The sequence below is a fragment of the Cibotium barometz genome, chromosome 46 (assembly GCF_041138505.1).
Source record: "Cibotium barometz isolate CiBa-2024 chromosome 46, ASM4113850v1, whole genome shotgun sequence".
In the NCBI taxonomy this organism is placed as follows: domain Eukaryota; kingdom Viridiplantae; phylum Streptophyta; class Polypodiopsida; order Cyatheales; family Cibotiaceae; genus Cibotium; species Cibotium barometz.
The window spans coordinates 17113904-17130074 of record NC_141091.1 but is presented as its reverse complement, the minus strand read 5'-3'; the positions used below and the strand labels follow the sequence as shown (position 1 = coordinate 17130074).

General features: G+C 44.0%; 1 protein-coding gene across 1 annotated transcript in view; it reads left to right on the top strand.

Annotated features, from left to right (window-relative positions):
- The window catches only part of LOC147611941 (ARM repeat superfamily protein), a 67978-nt gene that overhangs the window by 46453 nt on the left and 5354 nt on the right, over positions 1-16171 (top strand). The window contains exon 14 of the mRNA XM_086783805.1: positions 15952-16071. Within this exon, the coding sequence (XP_086639931.1) occupies positions 15952-16071 (120 nt within the window). The remainder of the gene's footprint in view (positions 1-15951; positions 16072-16171) is intronic.

Sequence of the window (16171 nt, the reverse complement as noted above, 5' to 3'; positions counted from 1 at the left end):
GAGAGAGAGAGAGATATTAAGCGTCTACTAAAGACCCAATGGGCCTATGAGACCAAAGTGATACAATAATGTCCATGGCATATCTCATCATGGAATGGAAAATAAAACATAAAGAAAACATAAACATAGCTACCTCACTGAGGTGATACAAAACTGTCCATGGAAAATCATCATGGAATACTAAGAACATAAAAACATGGAAATGAAAGAGAGAAAGAAAGAAAGAAAGAAAGATATATTAACGTCTACGAGAGGCCAAAGTCGGCCTATGAGACAAAAAATAATACAACTGTGTTCTTCGGGTCATCGGAAGAAAAGAAAGAAAAGAAAAAGTGTGCATGTGTCTGGATACAACCATGAATCATCATGGATCGGTGGAGCCCATATACAAACAATATAAGGGGGGGTGGGGATGTGGATGGAGTGCTAAGGCAAGATGCATCTCTATATGCTGAAGGGGTAGTACAAGCATGCTATGCAGATCTATGGCTAACTCCATCTAGTGCCATAAGAGGGATATAAGATATCATACATCACCGATGTTGAGGCTGTGAATGGCGTGAACATGTACCCTGAGTCTGAATGAAAGCGAGCTAGCCTCTCGTGTGTCTCCATCTGGTGTCTCATTCGGATAGCTGCTATCTCTCGGTGACAGAGTCGGGGTGCTCTATGTCTAGTCTGTCTAGGTCTCCTCCTGGCTCTCAATTCCTCTGCTCTCTTTGCGGTCACTCCACGTGGTACATTAGCTGGCACTGGCATAGCTCTTTGGAAGAAATCTGTGAGCTGGGACTGTCTCCCACCCCTAGTGGGAGCGGGTGTCTGGAGGAGTCTCTCTCGAGAACTATGAAGCTCTAGTAGTAGTTTGCCAAGTTGTCGCTGGTCCGAGGCTTCCATCAACTGATGTAGTAAAGAGTGCTCCTCAAACAATCCTGCATATCCATCTCTGACCCCCTGGTGGGCTCTACATCTACATACAAAGTGATCCTCAGTCTCCACCTTCTCGCGGCACAATCTGCAGATCCGCTCAGCTCTGGGAACCCGTGCCGCTCTCCCAGCCTCTATCTCTAGCTGATGTGATGAGACTCGTAGCTGTCCAATAGCAACGCGAGAGCTATGTGGCATGTATACATCCATGTACCGCGGTCGATGTATAAACCCATCCCCTGAGATGCTCATAAAGTGGTCTCTGTAATACCGCATCTTCGGTGGTAGTGGGCTCTCTGGTGCTGTCCATGTCTCCTGTATGTAGTGCTGCCATATGTCCTGTCTCATCACTCTGTTCCTCTCATTGAGAGAGAGGTAACCCCGTGGAGCAGACTGATCATACTGAAAAGGTGGCAACGGCTCAATGTCTATCCCATGATGTGAGAATCACTGTAGCATTTGTGCATACCAAGATCCAGTGTGTCCAGCCTCGGCCAGCTGTCTGGACGCCTCAAAAGCTCGGCGGGATAATCTCTCCGTGGGCATCTCCCTCATCCTGTATATAAAGGAGATCGTCTGGAACAATGCCTCCACTGCCATAGGTGGTGCAGCAAACTCAGCTCGAACAATGTCGTGCGGGACGGATGGTTTGTTGCGTATCATCCTCGAGAGCATCAAGATCTGTGGTCTCTCCAGCTGTACCCATGTGGAGGCTGCAAGCCCTGGTGCCCAAACCGCTGCTGCATACATCAAGGCTGGTGTCACTAATGTATCAAAGAGCCACCCCTTCGTGCGGGGTTCTTGAAAATGTGCCTGATGACACTGACGCTCAAGGCCAGCAAGAGCTGCATACCCCCGGGTCACTCTGTCTCGGACTGCCTGAGCCATGGAGAAGCGTCCAGCTGAGCTAGTAAATGTGATGCCAAGGTAAACATAAGAGCTCACCACCTCGACCCGCCCTCCTGCTAATGTGTGTGTGTGTGAGAGAGAGAGAGAGAGAGAGAGAGAGAGAGAGAGAGAGAGAGATGAAAGAAAGTTATATTAAACGTCTTCAAAATACCATAAGGTCTATGAGACATAAGGGATTACAAAGATTATGTGTTACAAAAAACTGGTAAACAGAGAGAGAGAGAGAGAGAGAGAGAGAGAGAGTTATATTATCAACTTGAAAGGCCCGATGGATCTATGACACCAAAAGTAGTACAAGGGTTCCATGTATTACCGAGACTAAAAGAAACTAAAAAATACTCATACAAAAGGATAGACTAGCTGTTTGTTTATCATATCATCATCATCAGCATCTGTGGATACATGTGCAAATACATCTCCATATCAGTACAAAGGAGATCTGGTGTGTGTATCATATCATATCATCAGCATCATCATAGTGAGCATGTGGATACATGTGCAAATACATCTCCATATCAGTACAAGGGAGATCTCGTGTGTGTGTGTGTGTGTGTAGTGTCATGGTCGTTCATCCAGAATATCCAGCACAGGGGAGTCTATGAAGAGGCTTGCCATGGCCACCACGAGTGGGGGAGTGCCCTTGTGTCACTGGAGAATCTTCCCGATCTGGAGCTGTTGAGTGGAAGCCTGTTTGTTAATGCCCTAAATGCTGTCTAAATCAGGGAATATGATGAATATGCCGACATTTATGCCATGGCACGGGTGTGCACGTGACATCCCCTCCTCCGAAACTTTGGATACTCTGGACATTGTTGGTATTCACGGCAACCCAAAGGATAGAGAAGCTATGGGGGATGGAAGACATCCATAGTGGATGGATAAAAGAGAGAGAGAGAGAGAGAACAGACTCAAATGCTAGAGCGATTGCATGCACAATGATAATGATTGTATTGATGTTATCTTCACCAAGTACCATGCTTTTTTGTAGGCTAGCAGCCTTATCTTTTGACCCATAGATATCACACAAATACACTGGATAAGTGACACATGGCACACTTATCCTATCCACTCTTAAGAGTGGTTTCACACACACACACACACACACACACACACACGACCCTTTGAGGGGTGGTTCACACACACAAGGGCTGGTTCACACATGAGACTTCGAATCCCAACAAAACCCCTTCGGAGCAAAGGTGGAAATGACCTGAGAAGACTTTTAACATACTCTATGATGGTGTCTAGACTACACCATATCCTAACAAAGACATTCTACAATGCCAACTCAGTGGCTTAAGTCTGAGCATGGCTCAGAGACTCAACCAAGCACTATAGGCTTGTGTAGGAGCATGGTTCACAGGCTCCATGTCTAAGCATGGTTGCACGCAGACTTAGTGATCTAGCGAACTATGGCACCCACATACTGGAATTCACAGGCCAGGCCTGATTTGTGGGAGCTCCACGCATAGTAGCATTGTTTGTGAGTCCTTGTAAGTACCCCCCCCCCCCCCCCCCCCCCCCCCCCCCCCAAACAACCCAAAAAAAAGAAAAGAAACTCTAAACAGGGTATAACATGGGAAATGCAGCCTTTTATAAACCAAGGCACATAAAACACAAACAACTGACACACATAACAAACATCTATTACATATCTTTTTCTAGGCATGACTCAGGCAGACGACCCTTGACACTCGAACACAAAACATATAATTTTGAAAGTTTTAATGACTTCCGGAAGTGGTAAAGTGTCGATGAAGATGCCGTTTTCGACGGCATTTCCAAGGCTGTGAGACTTGGGTCTCAAGCATGGAAAAACTTATTAAAGCCTGCATTGGAGGCCCCGTCAACGTGGTGCCAAGCAGAATTATGTGAACAATCTCTTATATGGGCCACTTTACACGGAGATCATCAAGGTTTTAAAGTCTTATCACAAAGGAAACATGTGGCGGGCATCAGAAATTTGGCAGGTGGTGACGGCTGCAGAAATGAAGCAGCACAGCAGAGCCACAGGCAAGGAGTTGACGTGGTGAGGAGCTGCAGCAGGTTCAATCGGGATGGCCAGAGTAGATAGGCGTGGGAGGTCCAGTAGAAGCTCACATGAAGCTTGCAGACCATCAACCAGAGATGCACAGCGGAGAGGAAGAATCTTTTGCTGATGTGTGGTGCACCATAGAGGCTGAGACAAATGACGATGGCAACGTGGTGGGAGGCTCTGAGCAGTGGAGCTGCTGACGGCACCACTATGGCTGGAAGTGATCTGGCAGAGGGGCTGTCGTGAGGATGACAAGCAGTGGCTTCAAAGCCGGCAGTGGAGGCGATCCCCAGAGGTTATGGTGGCGAGAATGCAACGATGGTAACCCTCCCAAGGCAGTGGAGTGGGGGCAGCTGGTCATCGAGTCACCAGGTAGGATCGAGCTGAGTGATCCTCTAGACCGTGAATTGAGCGAGAGCTGGCAGTTGCAGCTTGTTAAGCTGACATGTGGACGAAAGCTCGTATGTGTAGCTCACAAGGTGCAGGACAGATCCCAGCTTTGATACCATGTTGGTATTCACGGCACCCCAGAAGACAGAGAAGCTATGGGGGATGGAAGATGCCCATACTGGTGGATGGGTGAGAGAGAGAGAGAGAGAGAGAGAGAGAGAGAGAGAGAGAGAGAGAGAAACAAACTCAAATGCTAGAGTGATTACACATACAATGATAATGATTGTATTGATGTTATCTTTACCAAAAGTACAATGCCTTTTTGTAGGCTAGCACACAAATGCACTGGATAAGTGACACATGGCACACTTATCATATCCACTCCTCTCTAAAGCACAAAGGGGGATTGTGTCTTTTCATTATAAGAAAATGTCTTATATACATTTGGCTCTTATTTGAAGGCTTTCAGCTGTTAGGGTTAGGGTTTGGAGGTGCCCCAAACACAAACGTGGGGAAGCAGAGAGAGAGAACTCGACTCTTGTTGTGTATTCAATTGATAATGTGAAGTACAATAGCCACATAATAAAGTGACCTAAAAGATGTGTTCACATGTCCGGCCATAAAATGTGCCGGGTGGACCAAAACACTTATAAACTGTTCATAAGTGAAACTAAGCTAAAGTGGGGGAAAAAACCTCCACTAACTAAAGTAAAAAGTGCTCCAGTAATCTACTGATGATCACTAGCACTCCTCTGGGTGCATACACAGCATAAAACCCAACAAACCCCCCTGGAGTGATCTGTGATCACTATACATCATCCACCAAAAGGAAACAAATTCAAAGCAGTGCGGAATGCTTCGAATTTCGGACGTGGTAATGCCTTGGTGAAGATGTCTGCCACATTTTGATCTGTAGGACAGTAGATCAGATTGATATCACCTGCCTGGAGTCTCTCCCGAACAAAATGATAGTGAATCTCAATGTGTTTCGTGCGAGCATGAAACACAGGATTCCTGGCCACAGCAATGGCACTCTGACTATCAGTATAGATAGGTGTAGGCTCCTCCACTGAAATATCCATATCAGTCATGAGACGACGCAGCCAAACACACTCAACAGTAGTAGTGTAGGCTGCTCTGTACTCTGCCTCACAAGACGAAGTGGCCACTGTGGTCTGTTTCTTGCTTAGCCAAGAAATGCATAAAGAACAATTTTCACTAGTGGAATGTTTGGTATCAAAATCACCAGCCCAATCTGAATCACTGTAAGCGTATAACTGCATGTCACCTCCCTCAAGATAAAGCAATCCAAGAGACAAGGTACCCTGCAAATATCGGAATACACGCTTCAGAGCTTGCCAATAAGACAACCGCGGGCTGTGCATGAATTTGCTCAACTGAGAGACTGCATACTGAATATCTGGCCGTGTAGTACACAAGTAAATAAGGCACCCAACAGCCTGAGCATATGTAGTGGCATCAAAGGAAATACTGTCATCTTGTAGTGGCAGTTTCATCCCTGGCTCCATAGGAGTGCTAATAGGCTTGCAATCCTGAAATTTAAACTTCTCCAGAAGTTTAGCAACATACCGAAATTGCAACAACCCAATGCCTTTGTTATCCTGCACAAACTGTATGCCCAAATAGTAGTGTACAAGTCCCAAATCAGACATGTCAAATGTCTGTTGCAGTATCTCTTTAAAAGCTGCAATTTTGTCATCATTAGATCCCATGAGTAAGAGATCATGTACATAAAGACTGATGACCAACAGATCTGTCTCTTCTTTCTTTACATACAAGGTGGCTTCTGATGGACTGTTCACAAATCCTTGAGTGAGTAGGAAAGCATCTATCTTTGCATACCAAGCTCGTGGAGCTTGTTTCAAACCATACAAGGCCTTTTTCAGCTTGCATACTTTCCCTTCATGACCATGTTCTGCAAAACCTATGGGCTGATATAACTTCCTCCTCGAGGTCCCCATGTAGGAAAGTAGTCTTTATGTCCAACTGGTGAACAACCCAACCACGATGTGCAGCCAATGCAATGACACACCTAAGTGTCGACATACGGGATGTAGGAGCAAATGTCTCCTCATAATCAATGCCCTTCTTCTGTGCATAGCCCTTTGCAACTAGACGGGCTTTGTACCTGTCAATGGATCCATCTGCATGTCTTTTCAACTTATAGACCCACTTAGTACCAATTGCTTTCTTGCCTTTGGGCAGATCAACCAAATCCCATGTTTGATTCCTTTTAATAGAATCAAGCTCATCTTGCATGGCTTTGTTCCAATGCACATTGTCTCGTGCATCCACAAATGAATCAGGCTCATCATCATCTTGTAAATTGGCTGCCATAACCATATTCAAATCCATGATGTGTGCATGCTCATTGGTCCGTGTCTCCCTACGAGTATGACCGGCAAGAGGACCCTCTAGATGGCTTCCTCAAATACCATCTAGGTATGTGTCTGACCTGTGGTGCCTGCTGCCCCATATTTGGTTCAGCTTCTGGCTCGATTTGCTGCTGAATTTCTGCACCACCTTCATGATTTGCTGGCTGTCTTGTACCCTCATGAGTTGGATCACCAACTGTGGAATGAAACTCCATAGGTAGTAGACCTTCAAACACATCATTTTCAGCCTGATTTGCATCATAACCAGCCATGGATATTTCTGATTTTTCATCAAAAATCACATCTCGACTAGTGAATATCTTCCTAGATAGTGGGTCATATAACCAGTAGCCCTTGCTCTCACGGCTATACCCAACAAAAATGCATTTTGTGGCTTTATCATCCAACTTCCTCCTCAACTCTTTGGGTATGTGGGCATATGCAAGACACCCAAAAATACGAAAATGTGATACCGAAGGCTTGCGGCCATGCCAAGCCTCAAAAGGAGTAATGGAAACCAATGCCTTTGTGGGACATCGATTCAAAATATGACAAGCACACATGAGAGCTTCCACCCAAAAGATATGTGGTAGCCTCTTTGCCTTTAGCATACATCTAGCCATCTCCATGAGTGACCGATTCTTCCTTTCTACAATCCCATTCTGCTGTGGAGTATAAGGAGTAGTATACTGATGTTTTATACCTCTACTCTCAAGAAAGGAATTCAACATGTGTGACATATATTCCCCCGGTCGGTCAGAATGGAGTGTCTTAACCTTGCATCCTGACTCTGTTTCAGCAAGTGCTACAAAGGCCAAAAATGCATCATATACCTGTGATTTCTGTGTCAAAGGATAGACCCAGCATATACGAGAGAAGTCATCAATAAATGTAGCAAAATAGAAGCAACCTCCTAATGACTTCGTTTGCATGGGACCACAAAGATCACTGTGTATAAGCTGCAACTTTGCAGTTGCTGGTAGAGCCTGATCACGTGGGAAGGAAAACCGATGCATTTTTCCCAAAATACATCCTTCACAAATGTGATCTGGAGGCCTCTCCATAAGAGGTAGGACTGTAAACATGTTATGTCGCTGCATAAGCATAAGACTACCAAAATTTACATGCCCCATGCGAGCATGCCATAACTCCGCATCAACCATAGCTGGAGTAAGAGGCATCTGTAAGGCGAAGAATAGAGCCATCAATGGCTGTGAGCTGAATCTCCCCAATGCCACGAACTGGATATGAAGCATTGTTGGCACACTGCACAGTTTTGCCAACAGGGGCAGGGCCTACATGACAAAACAAATCCCTGCGAGATGTGATATGCTTTGAAGCACCACTATGAAAATACCAAGTACATGCATGCTCTGTCATACTGAGTGCCTATGAAGACCAAGAGGCATCATAGCTGCATGTATAGAAACAGTAATCCCTGTCCTCAACAAAAGAAGCAGTCTCTGGAGGAGCTTTAGAGGCATCATTTACAGACATCCCAGATTCTTTTGCCTTCTCTTTAGCAATCCTCTTTCTACACTCTGTGATGTAGTGACCTGGCTTCTTACAGTAATGACATTTGCCCTTCTTCTTGGGCTGTCCATCACTTTTCTTGGCATCTTGAGATGAACCACCATCACCTGAATTTTGATTTGAACTCTTTGGCTGAGATTTGCCTTTCCCCTTTTGACCTGCAGTAAATGCTTGTTCAGCACTTGTGTTCATATTCATATTCTTCCTCATTTGCTCTTCTTGTAGCAAGAGAGCAACAAGTTCCTGATACTTAAGGGGTTCAGTAGCATTCCTCATGCTGAGGTTCAAAGAGGTATGAAAAGCCAAGTAAGATCTTGGCAAAGATGGACACAAGCTGTGTCTCAGGAATAATCTCATCCACATTGATGAGTTGCTCTCTCAAATCCTGCAGCTTGTTTAAGTGGCTAGACATATCATCTCCTTCATGCATTTTCTGATTTTCAAGCTCTCTTTTCAAAAACGAGATCCGAGCCTCATTACGAGCAGCATACATCTGCTCCAAAGTCACCCATGCATTCTGTGAAGAGCCAGCTGAACGAATATGAGGTATAATAGACCTCTGTACTGACAATGCAATGAGTGACAAGGCTTGTGCATCTCTGGCATCCCATGTCTTCTGAGCATTTGTTCTTTGAACAGGCAATGGCTGACCTGGAGCTTGTACCTGTTGTCCTCGTCCACGAGCACCCCCTTGGGAAGGAGTCTCTGGAGCCAATGGACCTGGACGTGGTTCATCACCACTAACAAAATCCCAAAGACCTTTTGCCACAAGCACATTTTTGAGCATAAAACTCCACAAGGAGTAGTTCGTGCCGTCCAATTTGTCTTCCTTAGACAAATACGTGAATACATAGACAAATACGTGAATACATCACTCTGCTGTTGATTTGCCATTATGCTAATGCACAATGTTGTACATGTGTATCAAAAAAAACCAATAGCAAGAACCCTGAAAGCAACTGTACTCCACTGAATACAGTTCACCCAAATATGCCTGCACTCTCAATCCTCTGAATGTGCAACACAATGCACCACTGACTGAGTAAAGTAGTAAAAATGGCTTACACAGTGCCAAAATGCCCAAAAATTGCCCAAAGTTACTGCACCTAAAACCTTGCAAGAAACCTGTAGAGTTTTCTTTGCAAGAAAGTTTGCTTGTATCTGCCAGAAGATTTTCACAGAGAAAAATGCCCAAAATTCAAAACTTGTAATGCTTACCACAGTTGTACAGAGTAGGTTGTGGTAGTTGTAATGAACAAGTACAGTTGACTGTACTGTGCAGGTACACAGCAGCTACAGTCGAGGTACTGTACGGAAGCAGGTACTTAAGCTTCAGTCGAATGCACAGTAGGTACAGTCGACTGGTACAGCAGCAGGTACGTAAGCTGTAGTCGAATGCACAGCCAGTACAGTCGACTGGTACAGAAGCAGGTACGCAGCATTGAATGATGTACGACTGTCTGCGCAGAACAGTACTGCTGTCTGCGCAAGTTTGTACGGAGGCATTGTCTGTGTACGGGCAGGCACAGGTGTACGAAGCAAGACAATAGCTGCTGTCAGCGAACTCGTACGGAAGGCTGCAGTGTACGGGCTGTTGCAGGCGATGAAGGCTGCAGTGTACGGGCAGTGTAGTATGGAAGGTGGTGATGAACAGTACGGAAGGTGGTGCAGTACGGAAGGTGGTGATGAACAGTACGGGCAGGGCAAGGGCAGGCCAACCTGGAGGCTCTGATACCAAATGAAGGCTTTCAGCTGTTAGGGTTAGGGTTTGGAGGTGCTGCAAACACAAACGTGGGGAAGCAGAGAGAGAACACGACTCTTGTTGTGTATTCAGTTGATAATGTGAAGTACAATAGCCACATAATAAAGTGACCTAAAAGATGTGTTCACATGTCCGGCCATAAAATGTGCCGGGTGGACCAAAACACTTATAAACTGTTTATAAGTGAAACTAAGCTAAAGGGGGGGGAAAAACCTCCACTAACTGAAGTAAAAAGTGCCCCAGTAATCTACTGATGATCACTAGCACTCCTCTTGGTGCATATACAGCATAAAACCCAACATTATTCACACTTGGACACCCAAAACTTACTTAACTAGGCCTTGGGTGGCCAATATCTCATAATATATAACTTTTATAGTGCCGTTTTCATGACACTTATTAATGTCCTCAATTGGAGAAGCATACTTGTTAATCCAAAATGGGATTAACATCCCCCTCTTACTGATGTAGGTTCTGTTCTCAGAACTTGTTACCGAGGTCTAAAGCCCTGGTCACCGAACTCATGTCGGTAGTTCTTGAGGGTGTGTCTGAAGGCTGAGTGTAAGCGCTAGAACTCTGTGTCCACCAGGTTCTCGAAGATGACATGCATGTAAGCCGGAAGACACCTTAGACGATGGTAATACAGCATCATGTCCCAGTCAGATGGACCTTGATTCATGTCAAACTGCAGGTACTCAGCGTCATGGCCATCATAGGGCTCTTTAGGTTGATCAATCAGGACCACCAGCAATTTCAAAAATTGAACATTTTCCACGATTATTGGGTCCGGAATACGGCGCCATGCTTGTATCCAACTAAGCATTTGTTTCCTTTGCTCTCATATGTCTGGAAATGTTGCTAGCATGAAGATCGGGAAATTGTAATAAACATAGGAGTCGCGTCACTTGGCCTCCTAAAACTCCAGTGGAGTCCATCTTCTCTTAAGGGGCATGTACAATGGGTCCACCCGCTGAGTTGGTGGCGCGCACATATAGACTTGGTTGTACTTTGGAATTGTTAAGTATTCTTTCCGCCAATTTGGCTGTATTCCAAAATCTTCTAGTTTGGGCTGTGCCTCATCTATGACAATTGTGGCATAGCCGCCTTGTGTGTGTACGGGGTGAGCCTTTCTCCACTTGCGAAAGCAATAGCTGATCATGAAAGTGACAATCTTGATTTCTAGCAGGTCGGCTAATTGGGGATTAGCCAATTTTGTGTGCCGTGCCACATTAGCCCATAATGTGTCCTCTCCAGCCAAGGGAAGTAATTCTTCTAAATCCGGGCGAGGAATGTTGTTTTGTTGGTGTGACCTCGGAGTAGGCTTCTGGTAGGATTCTTCAAGTTGGTTCAAAGGGTGTTACTTGCATTAGCACTTTGAACATCAACTTGGGCTTTAATAGAGGATTGCCAGCGCGAATGAAGCCCTCATATTTTGCACCAGATAATGATTCCAAAATTGTGTCATCAGTGAAAGCTTCAATATTGTCTTGGGGAATAGGATAGCGTACCTCCTGAGGTTGCCGTTGGGGAGACGGGTGAGGTGCCAGTATCTCCTCGGGGGCGAGAGGGTTAGTGGGAAAATCTATCTGCTGAGAAGTGAAAGTAGAGAATATGCGGTCGGCCTGAGATGTGTTAGTAGGTGGGGCATTAGGATAGGGATTAAGGAGTTTACTAGCGACATTAGAATATACGGGGTAAGTGGAAATTGAAGATGAAGACGAGGTTTCTTTCTGGCTGCCAGTAATCTAGTTTTACTTGCACTTTTTGAATGACCCATTGAGTGACATCTTGGTGAGACACATTCCATTCTAATGGATATCCCAAGTGCCAAACAATGTCAATGGGTGGAAGGATCTGTCCCAACCATAGAATGTTGTGCCAATCCACTCCCTTAAAGAGCAAAAATTTGGATTTCTTAAAGTTCATGAATAGCCCTATAGCCTCACCAAAAAGCTCAAGAACTTGCATAAGTGCAGTCATGCGGCGTATTTTAGGGAAGAAGAACGAGTGATCAACATAAGCGTGAGCTACCAAAGCATGAACCTGTGGCAACTGCAATCCAAGTAGTTGTCCATTGTTAGTGAGTTTATCCATATAAAGTAGCAAAGGATGAGTTGTAATTGCATATAACAAAGCACTCAAAGAGCAGCCTTGCCTAAACGATATTCCCCATACCTAGTGAGAGGACAAACCTTTGCATGGTATGCACCATGCCATGCTGTCTTGATATAGACAATAAATGACATTACACATTTTTTCTCCAAACCCAAGTTTTGTCATTATTGCAGCAATGTAATCCCACATTGAACTTTATTAAAAGCCTTCGCCACCACATCTCTCTATGTTTGGCTTATTCTATTCCCACATATGCATTATCTATATTATTTGTGATTTGTCATCTAGCAACAAAGTCATACTGTGCCCGATGCAGGCCTCTATTCAAGATAATTTTGATCCTAGCAGTGATCATTTTAGTGATTAATTTATACATCATAGGCATCAATGTAATAGGCCACCAATTAAAAATATTCAAACACATTTGTTTTTTTGGCCAAGTTTGACTAACCCCTCTTGCCAAGAGGATGGCATAATACCATGTAACCATGATTGATTGATCATAAGCAAGAGTGGTTGTTGCAGGATTTCCTAGAACTGAAGAAAGAATTCCATAGTTAAACCATCTGAACCTTAGGATTTCCATCGACCCAGTATAGAACTGTAGCGTTGAGTTCTGATTGCGAAAAAGAACCTTCAAGATCTTGCGCTTCATATGATTCTTCTCAAGAGAAAGCGGCTCATCACGAGCAGAAGAAGCACACTGTGTTAACCGAGAAGGTGTTGCAAAAGAATGCTGAAAATGAGTAACACATTCTTTCTCCAATTGCATAAGATTTTATGTCCATTCACTGTTTGTCCATTGCTTTTGCCTTGTTGTATATTTTGAAGAAGGCTTTCGAAGGACAACCCTTGTCCAAAAGAGTTTTTGTCGTGGTCGAACCTGGCTTTCTTTGATCATTTTTGTCCAATTCATGCTTGACATAATGCACTTGCAATTCTTCTTGAGGGGATAAGACACGAGTATGGCTGAGCTCTTCAAGAGCTTGTAATTGATTTTTTTGCCTAGTAATTCACTGTTTCTCTTCCCCTAAATACCATTTTCTATAGTTGTGAAACCTTGTTTGTCTAGACAATTTTCCTTCCATTGCATTTAAATGGCACTTTACATTTGTCCATGATGCCCTTTCAGCTGTGAGTGACGAGTGTTGTCATCATGCAATGGCGATTTATTAAAGACCCCACATAGAAATGCATTTGTCAGCCATGGATACTGCAAAAGTTTGTGCTCTTTGGGCTGAAACTGAGGGACATATACGGATGCAAATTCATAAACTTGGCCATTCAACATACACTGCACAATGATCAGACGACCATCTAGATCATTATAGGCCACTATTGGCTGTACTACATGTGTGACCAGTACACAAATTCCAGAAAAAGTACTCATACTTGAAACTCTCCTGTCTTTTCTGATATAAGAGCTTGACCACTCACTATTGAGCCTACATCAGTTCACCAAAGCAATCCCCCTTGAACCTAATTAGGGAAAACAAGGAGCCTTTTATAGAAAACAAGGCTTACAAGAATTTAAAAAAACACACAAGATTATTTATCAGATTTTGGGAGACATCCTGGGGGTAGAGAACCCTTGACTCACACATAGAACAACTCAAAAGGCCCAATCATAATCTTCCTTGTCAAGAGAGAGATAATCTGTTGCTGTGGAAGATCCTACTGCATCTTCATCTTCTTCTTCTTTTTCTTGTTTTTTGGCCATCCTTTTTGAACCATCGGTCCTTTGTGTGTCCGAACTTCTTTACAGAAACTACACTTGGATGTTTTCCTTTGCCTTTCCCCTTTGTGAACATGGCATTCTTTGGTTGGAATGTAGCTTTTTCGTGTCAGGTGAGGCAGCGGTCTTCATCTGTAAGGACGGCTATCATTTGATCATATGACATTTCCCAAGCCACCCTTAGTGCACTTAGGGTTTTAGAATATTTTGAAACCCCTTCTATGCTGGATAGAAGCACTGCTTCCATATCATCTTCATCAACATTTGCCTTTAGATTGGTAAGTTGTTGAAGGATCGAGCCTAAATTGCTTAAGTATTCTCCCAAGGTAATACTTTCATTCATTTTGAAATTGAAAAACTTTTTCTTGAGAAACACCTTAGAGTTATTGATTTTGTTACCAAGCAGATTCTCAAGTTTATCCCATACCTACTTGGTTGATTTATCAAAGTCCACGTGGTGGATGAGAGTGTCTGCAAGATTGAGACCAATGAGTGTGAGAGCCTTATCATTCTTGTCATGCCAGGATCAAACCTTGTCAGCACCTTGATCTTCTGTAGGTTCCATGTCAGTGCCTTTGACCACATTCCACGCTCCATCCCTCTTCAGGAGAAGCCATATCTTTGGTTGCCAGGTAGGAAGGTTGGAGCCATTGAATTTTTCTTGTACTTGCTGGCCTTCATAGGTCTGTCCACTGAGCATGATGATGCGTAGTGGACCCTGGCAGGCGGGTGCAGGGCTGTTGTCATTCAGCTGCAGCAGTAGGCAGGTGCTTAGGTCTTGGATTAGCAGGGCAGAAAGCCATCTGTTGGGCAGCTGAAGGCTGAAGGAGATGAGGCAAATGTACTGCACAGGAAGCTGGCGGCGACTAGCTGAGGTGCAGTGCGGCAGCGCTGGTAGAGGGCAGTGCTGATGGTCAGCACAGGCCAGTTGGTGGAGCTAAGCCTGCCGGCTAGGCTGAGCGTGCACATAGTCGCAGCTTACTCTGGCTTGCGCAAATCAGAGAGACGGCTGCTGCTTAGTACATAGTACATGGCAGATCAGAGATACAACAGAGCTGCACGATTAGAGAGAGAACCACTGCATAGTACAACTGTACATGGCTCTGATACCATGTTAGTTTACATGGTGGTCACGAGCTGTGCACAAAAAGGAGAGAGAGACTACGGGGACTGTAGAGAGAGAAGATATGACAAGGTTCAAGTGAGAAAATATTGCACGACTCAATGATGATTGATTAGATAATTAGATTGGTTTAAAGCTTCACCAAGTAAAATGCTTTTATAGCCTTAGAGGCTCATTTGAATGACATCATTGCTTATGTCAGACGTGTATAATATGTAGATATTCTCCTAACCACTCTTAGGAGTGGGGTTCATACTACACACAAAAGTGAGCTTTGACACACATACAACTCTGAATATCCAACAGACACATAACATGAAGTCTCTTGCATATCTTTATTTTTATAGTTGTGCATTATGTGAAATCTAGTATGATTGGTTATGTGAATCTTTAAGTGGTTAATTAAGGTCTACAAAAAGTGTGTGCCCATGATAGAATATTTGGGCACAACTACAAGTCTCTCAGTTCATTGTGCAGAAAGGGCATATGAGAGGGAATGCCCCTGCTTTTACCTGAATATCACTATTGAGCACCTTGGATATTTCTCTTCCAATTGAGATGAATCGCACAACATGTGCTTACAACATCAGTGAGGATTTTGGTTTGATGCCTTGTCAAATTATGACCTTTTTTCTTTTTGTTGGAAAGAGGGGGCTCTATTGAGTTTGGCAAGCAGTGCTCTAAATATTAAGGTTGTTCTTGATAAGTTCGCTCTTTACTTGCGGAGAAGTAATAGAATCTTGGTACAATGGTTCATCTATGGAGAGTTGTTTTTATGCATGAATCTGCACCAACTCTTGGGCGTGAATGAAGTGAGTTGGGATGTTACAGCACGTCTGCTATGCATGATAGAGTTGATGATTTGAAGCTTTGTGAGTGTAGACTCTCATGGAATTAAGATCAAAACACATGCATCTTCCTACTTCTTTGCAAAAGAAAAGAAAGCAAATCTCAGTTAAATGCATCATACAGGTTTGAAACTTTTGTTATACTTGTCTTTTGTTCTGACACTTCTCTTTCACATTGCAGTATGCTGCAATGTTAGCACTTGGTCATGCTCATGTTGACCTTTTTGACGTGATGCTGATTTCACTCCTTACTTTCCTTGAGGAGGTTACATCAGAAGCTGAAAGCAGGCCAAAACGGAAGGTGCGTTTCCATAGCAAAAGTTTTATATGTTTTTGTCAATGTCTCTTCCTGTTGTCTTATTAAGAGACAATGAGTTCTAAAGGCAGGAGGTCAGTCTCTT